General features: G+C 38.8%; 1 protein-coding gene across 4 annotated transcripts in view; it reads right to left on the minus strand.

Moving 5' to 3' along the window:
- KIAA1549 (KIAA1549 ortholog) overlaps nucleotides 1-18,303 on the minus strand; it is a 161,245-nt gene that overhangs the window by 12,017 nt on the left and 130,925 nt on the right. For 3 of the 4 annotated variants that reach the window (XR_014897969.1, XM_085322640.1, XM_085322639.1), the window contains exons 12-18: nucleotides 17,617-17,741; nucleotides 10,939-11,144; nucleotides 8,963-9,186; nucleotides 8,254-8,398; nucleotides 6,561-6,794; nucleotides 5,403-5,455; nucleotides 1,242-1,387 (exon numbers count right to left, since the gene is read on the minus strand). Coding sequence is in view for 3 of the 4 variants with exons in the window: in XM_085322640.1 (XP_085178766.1) it covers nucleotides 1,242-1,387; nucleotides 5,403-5,455; nucleotides 6,561-6,794; nucleotides 8,254-8,398; nucleotides 8,963-9,186; nucleotides 10,939-11,144; nucleotides 17,617-17,741 (1,133 nt within the window). In the remaining variant the exon portion in view is untranslated. Of the gene's footprint in view, nucleotides 1-1,241; nucleotides 1,388-4,135; nucleotides 4,259-5,402; nucleotides 5,456-6,560; nucleotides 6,795-8,253; nucleotides 8,399-8,962; nucleotides 9,187-10,938; nucleotides 11,145-17,616; nucleotides 17,742-18,303 lie in introns of those variants that run through there. The other variant, XM_085322641.1, reaches the window with a different exon arrangement.

The raw sequence follows: 18,303 nt of genomic DNA on the forward strand, positions 1-18,303 counted from the left end.
AGAATAGCCACCATTATTAATTGCAAGAGACATGTAGCAACATGTCAGCTTTCCTTTTTACTGTCCAAATTTCCTCCCACTGGGATACAAAATTTATTTTATAAATACACCAGAAATGAAACATTTAATAAACCCACAGATACATAACAGAAAAATGTGTGTGTGCGCGTGTGTGTGCACGCGCACAAAAAARGAGGAAAAGACAAAATCAACACAGTGTGATTTACTTGATGTCAGTTCACTTCCATGTTTTCCATGCAAAAAAACCCAACTGATATTTCAGAAGTTTGGTATCTGCACTTACTTACGCTGAATGACAGAAACTAATCTGAATTTCCCCCAAATTTAAAAGCAGAAGATGCATGAACGCATATAAAATAGTGTGAATCAGAGAACAAAATAATCAGCATTAAATGATAACACTCACTACATCCCTGTCATTCTCAGTTACAGGGAGAAGTCAGTAGCCATCAAAATCAGGACTATGACACAAGTGTCTGATCATATTTTCAGCACTTTTCAATTCTCTCGGAAGAACACATTCTCTGCAAGAAACTGTGCCATTTACATAATAGAATCTTTCATTTGTATAAATGTCCCAGTGTGTGCTGCTTAATTGCCATGTGATATTAGAATCCTGCTCATGACAATTTCCACAGCAATGATCAGTGCTATCACAACCACATCAGGGAAGATGATTTCATAGGGGACAGCAGTAACAGACAGAATCTTCAGACAGTAAAAGACCTTGCTTTTATGCATACATTTCTAGGAGGGGAAATGAAAAATAAAGATGTAGAGTAGCACAAAAAATTGTTTCTCTCTCAGGTTGATTTAGGATGGATCAATTAGTTCATTTAGCATAAAAGAAAGGAAGATTTGCAGTGGAAAATCAGTATACACTGTGTAGTCTAAAACAATTAAGTTATTTTCCATTCTCACAGAATATTTTTTTTTGAAATACACTGTGGGATAACCATTGCTTTCAAGACACTAACAAAAACTGGCAAAGCACTGCCTTTTTCCACAAGGCTCTATGTATGTAAAACTAACCTGGGCCAGGGCCTAGCTTTGGCCTCACTGTCACTTTGTGATCACTTTTTTTGGCAGTTGAAGGAAAAGGTCACATTTCAAGTGTGGGAGCTGAAGAGGAATGGCGTGTTAAAGGTGATCTCAGTTTAAGAGTAGACCTGGAAAAGGACCAGTTATTTCAGTGCTTGCTCAGTTTAAGTGAAATGTACCTGCAGTGCTTCCAACTGGTCGTGGTCGTGCCACTGATGGCACCTCTTCTGAGTACATCCCTCTGGAGGAATACTGAGCCTCAGGCAGCTGCTGGTCTGGGTGCATTAACTCTGCAGGTTGAAGAAAACCTGGCCCAAAGTTCTGTCTGCGGAAAAGTAAGAACTCAAGATTACAGTAAGTGAATTGCCCAATTAAGACATATATATGTGTTCTGTATGTACATATACCTCATACCTCAGCTCTTTATGATCCCTCTGATGTACATTTTAACCTTAAAATGCTACAAAATGATTACATCCAAAGAATACATTCCTCCTTTATAACGTGCACTGCACAGCAATAGAAGTTAGAAAGTCTAACAAAAATTTCGAATAAGTGTTTTTCACATGTTGCAGCTTCTTCAATGCAGAGAAAAAAAACCCACAGATATTGCTTTTGCATGGCAGAAATAGTGTCTTCAGTGAAMGAAAAGAAGAGAAGAGTTTCTGGGCCATGGTTTTGGTCTAAATCAAACAGAACAAACAACCTCATGTGTATTTCACAAACAATTAATATTTCATCAAGTGTTCTGTTCATTTTTCTGGATATTTTCAAAATCATGTWGTTCTTCAAGATGCATCGAACAACACAAAATGGTGTCATAGCACAAGTGAAAGATGTTGTGTATACTAAAATTAATATTTCCTATTTYAGGCTGGCACTGTTAGTCTCTGCACACAGTAATAATTATTGTTATATGAAGAGTTAAATACAGCAACCGTCATAAATTTATCTTCATTAATTGTGCCAAGGCAACACAACTTTTGAAGAAACCCTATGAGTCATTCACAGGAACAGARAAGAAGGTGGAAATGCTGCTTTTCCTGCACTTCCTCTTAACATACCTTAACCCTGATATGGACAGATTATATTTTAAGAGAATGATAGAAGTTGAGTTTTCATGGCTTATTGATTTCTAAGCTTCTCTGTCAACATGGCAGAGGGTGAACACCTAAACTTCAGGTGTCTGGGTTATGAAGCTAGTCTTTCTTAGACTCCATGTATGATTAAAGAATTAAATCAGAAAAGAGAGACAGGCTCCTTGAGAGGCATTCATAGCAAAGGACTTAGTGCACTAAATCTTTTTCTGAAAGAACCTGTATCTCACAAACGATTATAAAGGAAGCAAGGGAGAAAAACCTCCTAAGTAAGGCACATGAAATTGCACAAAGTGAGAACCGAAGCCTCGTTTTATACACTTCGACCACAACGGCATCTAAGCAGTTCTAGGATTTGGATTGAAACCTATGCCACCTTTTAACATTTACGTTTTTACACTTTTCTATTCTACAGGGAAATCATGTGACTGCATCTAATTCAACCTATTCTTGATCTGGGCTTTATCTGGAAAACTAGCAACCTATGTGTGAACAGATACCAAGAAGGTTGATAGAAAACCCCACATATGTATATAGATCTGAGTAAAGCCAAAACAAGTAATTGTAAAATAAAGTAGTAACTAYTTGGCATACAACATTACATGCAAGAGGTGTAAGGAGTTCAAGCTGTAACAATTCTATTGTTGAACTGTCAGAATTTCCCTAGCTCTTTGCATACATTCCCAATTGTCCACTGAGCAGCTCCCAAGGAAACAATTTTGAACTAGATTTATGGGCTAGTTAAAATAAATGTTTGAAAGGGTAGGTAATGTTTAACAATGCCTTTTGTTATTTTAATCACTGTAACTAGTAAAAGAAAGATGTGATCATCCRGCATTTTATGCCTATAGCACAGAACTGGAATCTAATAAACGGATAAATTATTATGATTTTTGCTGTGGCCTTTAAAGAAATATCTTCTTAACATTACTGCTGAACGTATTATTTTTGTGTTAATTTTTCTGAGAGGAGAGGAGGTCTGTACTTTATTGATGATGGGTTTGTAGTTGAAAGGAGCAAGTTTAATAACCAACCCCTTCTCTACCCAACCTTCTTTATAACAGATAGATTTTGCTATTCTTCAAAGTTCAGAGATCAACAAAAGAGGATGGAAGCTAGATACATTTCAGAATCTATATTATACAGTCTTTGCAGTGCTGCTTTCTATTGCCAGACTGACACCTCGCCTTCAGTTTATCTTCTCAGGCTCAAAAAAATACATATATCTGGAGGTTTCACCTCCAGAGACTGCCCCAGAAATCAATTTTGCAGCACTRGGTCACTGTGGCTTAAATGTGAGGTATCTCTGTTGCATTATGCAATATTCATTCTCCGGTAAAAGCTGTTCATTGTGCCTTTATATTTGCACAGCTGTTATATGACCTAGCTCTTTAACATTTAAATTTTTTTAGTCAGGTTTGTTCCAGCCCATTAGAGATGCTGACTACATTTGTACAGAGAAGGGAACAGCCTGGTTACTCAACTACTATTCCATGCATTTGGGTATTTAAATTAAGTAAATGAGCTATGACATTGATACATGCCACCTAATCAAACTGACCTCAAGTTATTTTCCTTTCTCCAGTTTATGTGCTGTTTCTATCAATTTATTTATTACCATCTTCTGATTTTGAGCATAACTTCTATTCTACAACCATGAMAGCTCTTTGCTGGTTTTCTTTCAACCAAGTTTTAGGAAACATTCTATTTTAATGAATTTTTTAAGGAATTCTTCCTGGTAAGGTCAAAGACTTTGCACATTGTTAACTTAATCTGCTGGTACTGGTAGAGTTAAGTGTTTGAACTACTAATAATGACACAATCAATTTGTAACTTACATAAATCCAAAATACCTATGCCAAGGTATTTTGAACTTTTGATGAGCTTTTGAACAAAGAATATGTTGCAAAGACCATATCTTGATCAGGTGTTTTAACATGGGTTACATCACTTTTCTAATTAGTTTATGAGCTTTTCCCTGAATCTGCACCAGACCAAGAAAGAAAAAATCCCCAACAGTTACCTCAGATGTCAGTACATTTGATCATGCACTGTACATAAAATGTTGGCAGTCTCAAAGCTCATAATTCACAAGGTATCTAGCTTACAAGAAAGAAAAAAATCCAACAGTTACCTCAAATGTCAGTACATTTGACTATGCATTGTACATGAAATGTTGGTACTAGTTCATAAGGTACCCATAAGGTATCTAGCTTACAAGAAAATGAATCCATGACAAAGATGACTGCATGTCTTACTTTGTACCATTTCACATATGCTCCATGCTTCATGCTGAAATTGTCTGTTTCAGCCACAACCTAAGTGAGCAAATATGTTTGCAGACTCAGATGCCCCCCTCTCTTTTTCTAGCTGGTACTTTCAAAATAGGGTTGCAGAACAACGGACAAACGAAAGCTCTCCATATCCATATCCACTTTGCAGCTAAAGAACCACCAAGCTTCCRAAGTAGTGAACACTTTAGATGAAATCAAATGAATAATACAGATACCAGTGGGTTTCCTCCTCAAACCTGAAGAAGGTAATGGATGAGTAGTTTCAGGACACCTTTTTACTACTTTAGCTGCAGCAGTTTGGAGTGTGTGAGCAAGACCCCATGACCCAAGGGGGTACTGTGACTGAGAAGCAGCTCGTTTCATGTGCACACAGACACCAAACRAGAAATGAACCATCACTTGGGCAACCATCTCCTCTCTTTACCTGATTGTCCCACAGTAAGGTCAGGGGAAGAGGGAAAGGTTGTTCCCCACTGATTTTACAGCAATAGGCCTGTAACACAGCCTTTCTCTGTGAGGATCAGTATGCTGTATGCAGTATTTGTTCTTAATTTGTCTAAAAGTAGACTAGAACAAGCCAGTTAGTCACYTGGAAGCTTTTGCAAGTGAGTGTTGCACTGAGGCTACAGAAATGAGATGAAAGCAAGAGTACTGGGAGAAGTGCATGCACCTGAGTTACTGTTTCAGGCTCTCTGAAAACTGAAACTCAATGATTTCCCCAGTATTTGGAAGGCTATCTCTACAGCCAAGGGGCTAGAAACACATTTCTCTTAAATGGAGGCTTGGATCCCACACAGTCTCAGTATGTCATTCATGCTCTATAAATAAACGACATAGGCTAGATCTGGACTCTATGCAGTTCTTTGCATAATAAGATACCAAAGCCAGTAAGAACTCTGGAAAACTGCAAAGAAAATAATAAATGATAATTCTGTCAGTGAAAAACTACCTTGGTAGGAGGCCTGGTGCTGTTGGAGGCGTCATTCCAAATTCCACATATCTCTGTTGAAAGAATGAAATAAATGAATTAAAAACAAAATCTGTGCACTGGGAGTTCACTGTCAGCCCGTTAAGCAATGAATGGCAGARATCACTAGGCCTGTATGCACAACTGATTTGCAACTTCACAGCTTAGTTTTACAAACTGAGTTGCACAAAAAGGTCTGGGAAGCATCACCAAACCAAGACAGCAGTCTCTGCCTAGAATCTGTAAGGTTGGAAGGAACCTCTGGAGATCATCTAGTCCAACCTCCCTGCTCAGTAGGGTCACCTACAGCGTATTAGACAGGGTTGCATCCAGGTGGGCCTTGAATATCTCCAGAGAAGGAGACACCACAACCTCTCTGGGAACATGTTCCAWTGCCTTTATATAACTTAGAGACCTTTCAAAACTTTCTCTTTCACTTGAAGATGATAGACTGCCCCAATGTCTATTTAGCTTAAAATTTTCTGGGAACTGAACTTTTCCTTTCTCTTACATGCTGCAAACTCATCAACTTCTGCTAATCGCTGTGGAAGTCGAGCTGATCTGACTATCCATGTGCCTCAGTGCTCCATAAAATGCAAACAGCATACACAGAAATATTGCTTTCTTATCTCACAGCTTCCAAAGCATTTGGATACCCTGGTGAAAAACATGACCTAAAAACAATACATTCTTTTTGCTTTTCAAAATAAATTATTAATTAGCACATATGTTAACAAAATAACTTTCCCTCTTAGACACGCCAAGACTGATATCTGAACTGTCACAACTAAGAGCAGAAAAGTCATCCTAAAGGAGGAGAACTCCTGTTTTGTTTCTTGGCAGGGAGGGTAAAAGGGAAAAAGAATTCAAGTGACTTAAAAGCAAGTTCACCATTTTGTGACAGATAATTTACAAACGCTCCTGGTTCCAGAATTTGCTTGGTGCTTGTGATAGGTACTGACAGCAAAGGTACAATAACACTAACCGTGGCTCAACTGGTGCTGACTTCCTGCCCAGAAAAGCCTTTCAAAATGCATCACTCACATTAAATGGATTGTTTACTGCCTGAGCTGCATYATAAGCTGACCCCCACTGGGTGCATGTGGTTCCCCTCCCTGCTTGAGCAGGAGTGTTGTTTACCGGCTGTCCTGCAGAGACCCCAGGTGCTGTGACAGCAGTGGAATTGGCTGCTTGGCTACTCGGAGCCACCAAGGCAAAAGCATCATCCAGCAGAGAGTGCATCGTCTGCCGTGCTTCTTCGATGGATGGCTGTGGTGGGATGTACTGGGAGACTGGGTGGGAAGGCAAGGCAGGAAACTTCCCAAGGTCAGCTGAAGATGAWGTCTGAGGTTCAGGAGGCAAGTCTGGATCAGACTGGAAAAGTAGAAAGAAGGCRAAGGGCAGCCAGATAGATCTAACTAGGCAACCTCCAAGATGCAGCAGGCCTTAATTCGGAGTAACACCCTCTTTGCCAAACTAGAATAGGGTAAGTGGCACAAGTGCCAGCACTGGACAAAACTTGCTCCTTACCCTCCCCACTTATGCATGTACATACATAACACCAACTGCTCCAATGCTTCCCTCAGTGTAACCTGAAACACTGTAATACTAGATAAGACAGCAGCGCTATCAGTGGTTACACAGCTATAACAGAAATAGCATAGTTTGCAAATGTACATGAAGTCATGCAGTGAGCATTTACTTCACCCAGAAAAAGACAATCTGCTCTGTGTACATCTCTGAATTCTCTGCAGTCTTTGCAATATCAAGAAATGAATTCAGTCATTAGGTTATAACTGACCACAATAATATTAAGCAATTACTGCTTTCCAGAAAACCACACAAAGGGAGCTGTTAAACAGCTAAGTACTTAGCTGCATGGAACTTGAACCGGGGTGCATCACCTGAATGGGATTCACTAAGTACTTCATAGCAGCAGCACCTGAGGCATGCATCACAATTACTACCTGGGTTCTAGCCACATGGGCTTACTATTCATCAGCAACAGGAAATTAAACCGGCTTTGCAGCAGCAGAGCAATTATCAAAGCTCATTCTTGCCACTGCATGCAGACTGCAAAATCGGTTGTCAAGATGCAGAAGCCTCTGCTTCATCAGGAACTTAGAATTCTGAGTACTGTCTCTCCACAGATGCCAAAGGGGCTGAGCTTGCTGTGCGACAAGTCTTAATTAAATAGCTTCAGATGATAATTCATTCTGCTACAGTATGACATTAAAATCATCACGCTCTTGTTTGAATGCAGAGGGGAAACCACAGAAATCCACATTATAGCCACTTGACTGCATATACAGCTAACAGTGAAATTCTTAAAATTATCTATTTTTCARGATGAAAGCTGTTCAGGGGGTTCCAGTGCTAGATTAGGTTTAGTAAAAACTGATTAAAAATAGTTGCATTAATAATTAATTCCTACATTTTGAAGATAAGAAAATATCTCATGAAGGGAACTGAGTGTTCCACTCTGTAAGAGAAAAATTTCTGAAACATGAATATATAACATACAGCAAATTGGACCAGAGTGAAACTATGTTCAACATAGYGTGGAACACGCACAACACACTTTCACATGGATGATACAGTAGTGTCAATGAAAACAATGTTTTAATTCTTAACTTATTTAAAATGATGGAATTCTTGGCAGATTTTTACTGATTAAYACTAACAGATTGCCTGGTTTCACTCTGATTTACACGCTGATTATATGTGACTGAAACTAGTCATACAGACCATAGTGAGCRGGCCAAAACCTCCCCATGTCACAGCGGTCATTACAATTATCAGAATACTCCTGTGATTCAAGAGACATACATACAATATATGCAGAGTTATTGACTCCTGGAGGCCTTTTGTACGTCCCATCACTATCAGTTGTGATTAACCTGTCCTTTTCTGCATCAAGAGGACTACCATTTATCTGATGTCGCCGGCGCTGCTTGGGAGAACGTTTTGCACGAGAACTTAATAGGAAGAAAACAAAAAGGCAGAGACAGAGAAAAACAAGCAAGATATAGGTCATCATATTTCTTTTTGAAAATTTCTTCTTCTCAATCTCACTCAAGGTTGAACTCTGCTGCCTATTCCCTCCAAGTCATCTTTGTTTAGCCTTGTCTCTCTTCCCTTCCTCAGTTGTTCAACCCAGTCCCATTTGATAGCCCAAATCCTTCTCCTCAAAYATCTCCTCCTAATATAGTCTCAGCTCTCCAGTCTCCCTCCTCAATCAAACTTTTCCCCTCTTTTCTACATCCGTCTTCCAAGCCACCCATGGTCCAGCCTCCCTACACCTCCCAGATCCATGGGAAGTCTGATACATTCTAACTTGCAAAAGAGACAAAGTTGTTGACCAGGCTTTGAACTTGGCACCTTGAGTTTAACCTGACTGGGAAAAGTCAGCTGAAGAATACATTACTTGTGAATTTGCTCTTAACATTCAGAAATCTCCAATGTTTAAGGCTCTTTGGGTGAGGTACTTTGGACTTGGACTCAAAGAGAAAATTGTTCTTTCTCTTCTTTGAAATCCCTACCTCTTCCTGGGCTCTATGAAAACAGTAGGCACATTGCCTCCAGGGTCCAATATCTTGTCAATTTGCATCTGTGCCTTACGATATATTCTATGCTGTTCTTTGGAGTCAACCACCACGACATCATCCACCACTGGAAATTCATAGTGCCCTTTGCGCTTGGCGCGAAGACGAATCTTATTGCGGTGATGCTCAATCTCAGATTTATGCCTCAGGGCTGTCTGTATCTTAAAGAAAAAGAAGGAAAAAGTCAAGTGTATTTTTCATTTTTTATTTGTATTTTTTTGCAATTAGAACTTCTTGCTGCTGTTCCATAAACCTCTCCTCCTTACCTCATTGCCTGGCCCCACCTCCTAAAAAAAAAATAATTTAAAAGCACATGTTTTTCATGGATATTTTTCCCTCCTCCTTGCAGTTTCTGCATTATCACCCCAGGTAGATGTACTATTATACACAATACAATTGCCAGCACAGGAGGTGCAATTAAAGAGAAGTGACAGTGTAGTAATAAAAGGCAACAGGAGCACAAAAATATCCTGCCATTTGCCAGAAAGGACATTGCTCTGAGGAAATAAGACTAACTAAGATACACTGTATCTACTTTTGCTTGTCAAACAGATATTTAGCCAATAAGGTTGAGGTCTGTCACCCATTCCCTCTAATGTCATTCGTCATGAAAGGAATGAGAACTTAAAATTTTAAGAAGCTCACTTAGCTCATAACAAATCAGTGTCTTTGATAAGTATGAGAGGCTGCCACAAGCTATGCAGAAACGCAGCAGCAGCGCTAGAGCCTAGGTCTGAAATAAACACGGTGTCCTAAGCTCTATGACTTCTTTCAGGTCGAGTTTTCATGCTTTCCTCCTGTCCTTTTTCAAATTCCTTGGTGTTTATCTCAGCATCTGGGCAAAACTATCATATCACTATGCTTTTAAGTTCCAACTCAACACTTCTTGAAACAATTTTTTTCACCAGAAAAGACTTCAGCACTGATTTGGGCCACAAGTACCCTATTTGTGCTGGACTAGTCCTGGAACACATCAGCAGCAGTGAATTAAACAGATAAAATTAGACAATTTTGTGTATTCTCATCAAAATCCAAAAAGGTGTAAGAGGGACATAAGCCAAATTTACTCTTTGCATTTACAGTTAGAATTACAGTCTTCTGCCCATATATTTTTATTTCCTGTCTTCTTTTGTAATGCATCTATTTCTCTCTCTTTTGTCAGGTTCTGAGATGAATAGTACCTAACCACAATTAAGTTAAAGGTTGCAGTAATCTTCCGCTTTGACTTACGGGAAGATGTTATTTTACACAGTACAAAATCAGGACACAGGCACATGGTACTTTCAGGCAGTGTATGATGTGGTTTTACAGTGCATTACCTTCTCTTCTACTGCCCCCAGGCAGACTGTTATTCTGCCTGAAGTAACCAGAGCCCCAGAGAAAGTAGTACGTTTCTGTATGTTTACTGTCAAATAAGCACATGTACATGAGAAGAYGGAAGCAATTAATGTGTTGCAAATTCACACCCCAGAGTGCCCTGAGATACCCTGTTTGTTAATCCTGCACCCTCAATTGCAGGAAACCCAACAGAACAGTGCACAGTGAAACCCAGGCAGCCTAGACAACCCCAACTCTCACACATTCATTAACAGAACTCTCATAAGCCACGTACTAGTGGCTAGCAAAAGCATGGTAACAAAAGGTATTCTGACTATCAGCACAACTTAGAGTCTCTTGCTGTTAAGTTTTGCTTTAGGTATCTCTTGTAACAGGTCAGATTACATCTTTGGTTGGAAAGATGATCACACCTGTGACTTGTCAAGATTCTACCACTCAGAAGTTAGCAAGTACTAATGAGGAACTCCTGACTACAAGAAAGAAAATGGATTCTTTTTACTTCCCTCTTGGATGGAAATCTCTATCTGTTTAAGTGGCATAGTCCTTCATGAACATTTAAAGCACTTTAAAAATACCTCTTTATTAATTTTGTTGGTTTCTGCTACTCGATCAGAAAGTATGGAGTTCTGAACTGGAGGTGCTGCCATTGGCTGCATAGCAATCAACTGGATCTTGTTAGGGACCCGTCTGCTTGCATCTGAGGAGCGTGACATCCTATCCACATGTTCGAAGATAGAGGCTGAGGAGTGTTGCTCATTTCCACTGCTGGTCTGAGGAGGTCCTGTGTTACCAGAGCAAATACAGAGTAAAGTAGTGCYGCTAGGGTTATCTCAGTCAAATGTCAAGCTTTACAGATGCTATGCTAAGAGACTGCCATGTTTTCCATCAGTGTTTAATTTGCCCTTTAGGCCTTCCAGCTGATTCACATTCAGTGCATATGAAGTTTACCCAGTCATTTGCAAATTATAATCATTTTTCCATCACATTTCCAGAAGGTGAACTGCCATTCTTTATTTCTGTAAATCAAGCTCTTGGCATTTGCAAAACCTCAAAATCTCAATCTACTCTAGCCCACAAAAAGCTGCTCTAGCACATACTGCTAATGGTTCTTCTTATCAGTACTTAAGGAGATGCAAATTCCTCAAAYGAAGTTTCAAAAAAGCAATAAAAAAGATGTCACACTGCAAAACTCAGATCTTAAAAGGTAAGTCATAGAAGGACTAATACATTAACTAAACAAAAAAGACTTAAAATTCCACCAAAACCAAAGAATTTTATAACCTTTTTAACAATTTAAGCTTTTAAACCACTCTTTTCCTCTTAGTGGCATGTTAAACAGTTAACACACTAATGTACAAGCTGCACAAATATTGCCATGTTGTAATTTGCTTAAGAGATTATATCAACCCAAAAACAATCAAAAAGTGAAGTTATGGAAACCTATACACCTGGAAAGCTACAGCCTTTGTCTAGCCAACAGGTAATCACTTGAACAGGAACGGAATACCTGCCTCAAAGACTTGAAATGTGTAGGATTGAGCTAGGGGTTTGTGGTTAAGTACCTATTTAAGTGGTTTTTTGTTTTGTTTTGTTTTKTTTGTTTTTTTGTTTTTTAAACTAGAGCTAACACAATATGAACCGTTATGTCAGTTAAGCTGGCAATAACTACGAAGAGTTGCATAAATAATCATTTGTCTTGTCTTTACAGTAACATCACTAATTCTCAAACTGCTTCTCACCATGAAATACAAGCAATGAGAGGTTTAGATCTGTGACCTTTCTTATGGAGAAGCACAACGGAGTAGAGGGACAGATTCCTGAATCCTTGCATGGACTTCTAATGACAGGCTGTGATTCTCAGATCCAGGATCAGGAGGAGAAAGAGTAGAATTTATCAGCCTGATCCAGCTCTGACAGACAGGAAAGAAAACAAAACAACCATGCCTTGGATCCATTTGCAATAATTGGTGGTAAGGAAGTGTAAGGTTCAGAAGAGAAGTGTATGCTACCTTCTGTAGAAGACTGCAGTAGATTAATTATTCTTTTACTCCTCCCCTATAGCACAGAAGAGGAGCAGCAAAGGGAAGGAATGGGACGCTTCATAGTATTCACACCATATTACTTTGGGCTGGAATGCAGTCTGGCATTTTATTTCCTGTATTTCTCTCAAACTTGATCAATGCCTTCTAAAATTGACACATTTATAAATACTGTGCACCATTTATAAGTGAGATTTTCCTATATAAGTGAAGGTAAACAGTTCTGCTCAAGATCTCTGCATGTCAAATGTTTTGCAAGACACAGACCCACTTAACCAATTGAAATATATCTACCTCTCTTCTGTAGCTATTTATACGATCTTTACCACCTGTCATCCCCACAATAATTAATGGGTACCATCTTCACTCATTTCTTTGAAGCAAGTAAGCATTGCCTACCACTGAGAGAGGCACAAGACATATTAAGTAGTTCATCCAAATCCCTCAGAGTGAGCTTGTAGTGCAACAGAAATCTGAATTTTGCATCTGTCTTTTCCATTTTTACACACATTAGTTATTTTTTCCAACCCTTCCAGTCTAACAGCAGTTGTGAAAGCTCACAGACCTCCAACACAGAATTTTTAGGCTGTATTTTCATACTGCTTGGTTAGGAAGGTCCAACATATTCAATTACAGAATCACTAAATTCTTGAGTTTGAAAGGCACCTCTGGGTGTCTTCCAGTCCAACTCTCCTGCTTAAGCRGAGTCAGCTAGAGCAGGCTGCCCAGGACCGAGTCCAGTCAGGYTTTGAATGTCTCCAAGGATAGCCTCCAGGACCACTCTGGGCAACCTGTTCCAGTGTTTAACCACCCCCACAGTAAAGAGGTGGGGTTCAGGTTGTTTTGTTTCGTTTATTTGCTTTGGTTTTACATCCAGACAGAAATTCCTGTGYTTCAATTTGTGCCCTTTGCCGAGACCRAGAAGAGTCTGGCTCTGACTTCTTTACACTCTCCCTTCAGATATTTATATACACTGATAAGWTCCCCCAAACCCTCTCTTTCTCTAAATAGCCCCACCTCTCTCCATCTCTCCTCATATTAAAGATGTTCCAGTCCCTTAATCATCTTTGTAGCCCTTCACTGGACTCGCTCCAGTAAGTCCACCTGTTTCTTGCACTGGGGGTTCACACCTGAGCACCCACTTCCAATCTGTGACACTTCATACATAACCTTTCATTGCAAGGGACAGTTCTATAAACAGGCGCTTGGCAGATTTCTCAGCTGAAGCTATTCTTAAGTCATTGTGTACAACTGTCCAGAAGTCCACTGTCAAATTTTGGTAAGGTTCTAGAGTAATATGAAATGCTATTTTCTATTTTGGTTTTGCAGAAAATACGTATACACAAAAAAGGAAAAACTCTCTGAGGCCATGTTCTTGTATTAAGCRCTACAAGGATAAGCCATGTCCTCACAGTGGATACCAGCAAAGTTATTAGAGATGCATGGGAGCTGTTTCCAGGAAATAACTCACCGTACTAGTGCTAAAATGGGTAAATATATCAAAGAAATACACCAAATCAAGAAACATACCAAAAAAGGCCAAATGGAAAAATGGATAAAGGAAAAGTATTGTAAAAGCGGCAACATTTACCTTCATATCATCTGTTATACCAGCAATAAGGCTTACTTTCAGAGGGAAACACTCAAACAGTAGCACAGTTTGGATTTGACTATGTCTCATTAAGCACAGAAACAAGTAATTCCTGTTACCACTAGAAAGAAAGATTCCCAAGAATTCAGTCCCATAATTAATGTCRTATTATTTCAGTTCATCAAAACTTTAATTAGCTAATCTACAGCTGAGAGAGTTACTTCAAGTATACTTGCAAACTCCAATATATAAAGCCACTTTCTAATAACTTCCAGGGCTTAAAAAAAAAAAAAATAAAACACCTATGTTGCATTTGGCCTTTAAAACCTCTCTGTATGCATACTGAATGCATTTACAAATGCAAACCTGGATGGAAGCAGAGCAAAGCAGATAAGAACACCGGGAACTGCGTGCTGCTGTACATGCACAATGAAAGAACAGACCATTTCAAACTCAACACATGAATGAGTTCCTTTGGAAGTTCTGAGGGGGTAAACCAAGAGTGATTTTTCATTTCAAAGCATTTTCATTATACTAYTGTCCATGGTTAGAATGTCCTTCCTATAAAGCTATCAGATGCCACTATATGAAAGAAATTTTGATCTCAGACCAGACAGCTGAAGCTGAGAAATAACGGAGAGGAATTAAATTATCCAAATACTGGACAGAACTGGTTTCATACAACTGGTCCTGATATGGTCACATGTCAGTATCAACGTTCACTACTGCCTGTGTTGAAATTGCTGACTTGAACTGAAGCATTGGGAAAAGGAATTTCTCTGCAGGGAATTGCCAATATACGAATAGAGCAGCAGACAGAGAAAGGCTACTCCTTCATCCCACCCCCTTTAAATAAAAACAAGGGACGTTGCAATCAACATGCATAAAGCCTAATCCAAAACCAGCTAAAGTCAACACCAATCTTCTACTGATCCACTGGGCTTTGAATCCTGCACAGACTGATTTTCACATGAGTTTCACACAGCTGATTTATACCCAATAGGTTACGTCCCCAGGACGCAGCTGATGACTCTCATTAGTTGCTAGTGCAAAGCTAACAACGGAATGGCTCATTGCCAGCCTTTGCTCATCTCTCTTTACTCTTATGAGAGAGAAATGACTATGGAAGAACACAGTCCTGAATTTACTGCCAGATATGGTACACACTAGCGAAGAGAGTGCCAGCTTTCCTCTATCTCATCTTTGCTATGTCTCATTCCTGATCAGTAAAACACTTTATTTAGTGAGAAAATATTTGYGCTTCCTTGTAGGTTGCCTAAGTTTCTCTTAAGCTTCCAGTAGAGAGGCCAATTCTAACTACTGCTAACTGTGACCGTAACTTGTTTATACCAAACAAGAACAGCTTGCCTCAGTTTTGCCTTTTTTCACAGTGAGGATGTTTTCCTCAATAATTTGAAAGAATTTGGAGGAAATCAGAAAAATGTGCTTGTATCGAATGACTATAATTTGTGTTATTGAGAACCTTTTTTACATCAATAACTCAAAAGCAATTTTGTTTTTTCGACTCAGAAGACAAATCCTTTCATGGTTAAGATATAATTACAGCTACCCCAGCACCTCTATTCATACTTGTACTTAACTACTGGCTCTGGTTACTTACCCACTCTGTTTGCTCCTGACAACATAAAGGAAAAAGAAGAGACAACACAATAATTATTACAAATAATTCAGCTGGAATGGCAACAGGGAAAAAATACAGCAGTAGAATTATTGTGTTTACTTTTGAATGAAATGCATAACTTGGATCAAACTGCCAAGCCTCAGCTGCACAAAAAGGGAGCTGAATCTACCATTTAACAGGCACAGAGTTCTCTACAGACACTGAGGCTAACTCTGAATGTTAAAATTGTCTGATTATCAAATCAGAGGGACCAACTGCTGAAGAAAAGAAATTATCCAGCAAGGGCACTATGAGTAAAAAGGACACCTTTTACACAGTATCCTTGAAGTTTTTTCCAGATAATTAAGATGTGGTAATATGTACATATGTACTTCTGTGTAATATGTACTTCTACACCAAAATGACATGCTAAACCTCACATAAGCATCTGTAAACCAGATGAAAAAAAAGAAGAGATAAAAAAATGGAGTTCCCTGGTAAGACGAAATGGGACAACATTGAACCAGGGCAACAGAATTGAAGTCAGATAGGTTGAATGAACTGTCTTGCCTGAGATGAACTCTGTCATAACATTATTTTATATATACTAATTTAGGCATGATTYCTAGTTCTTAGAACTAGAAGGCACTGAAGTAAACACAGAGAAAGAGGGCAGTATCTTCTTTTTATAAATTGCGCAAAGTGTGTATAGCATACACTGTCTTCTGAATTATTAGGAAGTATAATTTTCTGGTCACATTTGCATAGCTTGTGCTTTGTTTTCTTACATGCTCATTATAGAAGAAAACCTGCTCCATCACCCTTGCTCTTGCAAGGTTTACCTGGCCAAGGCCTACTGGTTTACATAAAGTGACTATCTTACATATTCCTCTAACTATCATTTCTTCAAAATAAGCATAAATTGAGGAATGCCTTGCATAAATTGAGGAATGCCTTGCTATGACCCAAATTTCAATGGCACTGTGTTCTTCAGTAGCTACCTTTACATCTCAGCTGGTATTTCAGTGAACAGATGGAAAAACCTTTAAGGTATAGAAGACTGTTCATAATACGGTCAGTATTTTCTTCTTCTCAGTTTCTACTTCTACCAAGGCCACATGTATAAAAACAGACTGGGATATTACAAGCTTCTTTACTAGRTATTTTAGCATCAGAACTTTCCACGGGAAAGCTATTCTGATTTAAGCCAAAGAACTGGTAAACAAAGCCTCAAGCATGAAGCAGGCTATCTAAACCCCCAAAGATCTCAGAAACAAAACCTTGTGACACAGTTAACTGCACACTTTTAAACCGGAATAGAATTTAAGAAAAAAATGTTTTAATTAAAAAAGAAAGTGATTTTGCAGTGTTTTATGACTCCTAAGTGAGCAAAGGAATAGACTATATGGGACCTCCAAGATAAACAGCTGCATTTTAAGTGGTAGAAATCTGGTTCTTCATGCACACAAAAAAATTCACCATTACTGACACATTAGCACTGCATTTTCCTCTTTCTAAAGTAAATCATCAAGGCATCTTGATATCTCAATTATATCTCATCTCTAAAACTTTCAGCTCTCCAGTCTCTTTTTTTAATCTCACTTTTTCCAAGTTACAGTTACAGACATATGCCCATGTTGTATCAAGTCCTGCTGTGACCTCCACTGCACATATAACCATTTGCAAGATTGTTACCAAGAGAGTCATAATAATTCATAAATTGAAAGAGGTTTGCCAGGAGGGTGCAGGAGAGAAGAAGAGGAAAATCTCCCTCCTGTTAAGCTATTCAGTTGAAAAGCTTGCTGGAATGACAGGAATGTGCAGATCTTTGGTTGCAACAGAAGAACTAAACTAAAAGGGAGAGGAAGAAAAATCTCTGTGACACAAAACAGAAAATTTAATTGCCAGACACGCTTTTAGAAAAAGTTACTGCATCAGAATAACTCTTCAACCTAATCCAATAAAACACTGCTACTACACACAAGAAAAAAAAGTAACAAACCTTTCTTCACTGCTCTGCGTGGTTTGCCCTCATTTACCACCGTTGACGGTCTTGCAGTTTCTTCTCCAGTCTCTCTCCCACTGGACTGTTCACTTGCTGTGGAGTCAGCATCTGATGGCGAAACTCTGCCACAAACATCAAAAAAATCACAAAACAAAACAATCAATATATAAGGTAAGTTTATAAAGGGGCACCACTCTCACATGCAAAGAATCCTGCGCTAATGTATCTTGTGATGACTGCTAATATTTTTCTAAGTAAATTTATTATAAATAATCATAGTTAGCTGTTCATTACCAGGGTAYTACTGTTCTCATGTGTGTGAAAACTGGCTGAAACAGTATTCACACATGACAAGATTATTAAGTGATYTTTCTTTTAAAGATATACTTCAAGAAAACACGCTGCATTAGTAAAGAGCAAGTTTACTTTTCAGAGAAAGGAACTATATATAAACAAAACTGTATACCTAATTAGTTTAATATTGAGGCTTTCGAACTTGGTATTCTCTTGTTAACACTGMAAGTCCATGGGCATATTTTCCTGACTAGTTAAACACAGGGTCATTCAGAAAATCTGCTTTAATGTACTTATCCCATGCAGTCACAAAATCCTTAAAAAACCCGCTACCTACAAACTATGAGCCATTATGAGCCTAGTCTCTGCCTATAGAAACATATTCACAGT

This window comes from Rhea americana, unplaced genomic scaffold, assembly GCF_003343005.1.
Source record: "Rhea americana isolate MKP2758 unplaced genomic scaffold, rheAme1 scaffold_79, whole genome shotgun sequence".
Classification (NCBI taxonomy): domain Eukaryota; kingdom Metazoa; phylum Chordata; class Aves; order Rheiformes; family Rheidae; genus Rhea; species Rhea americana.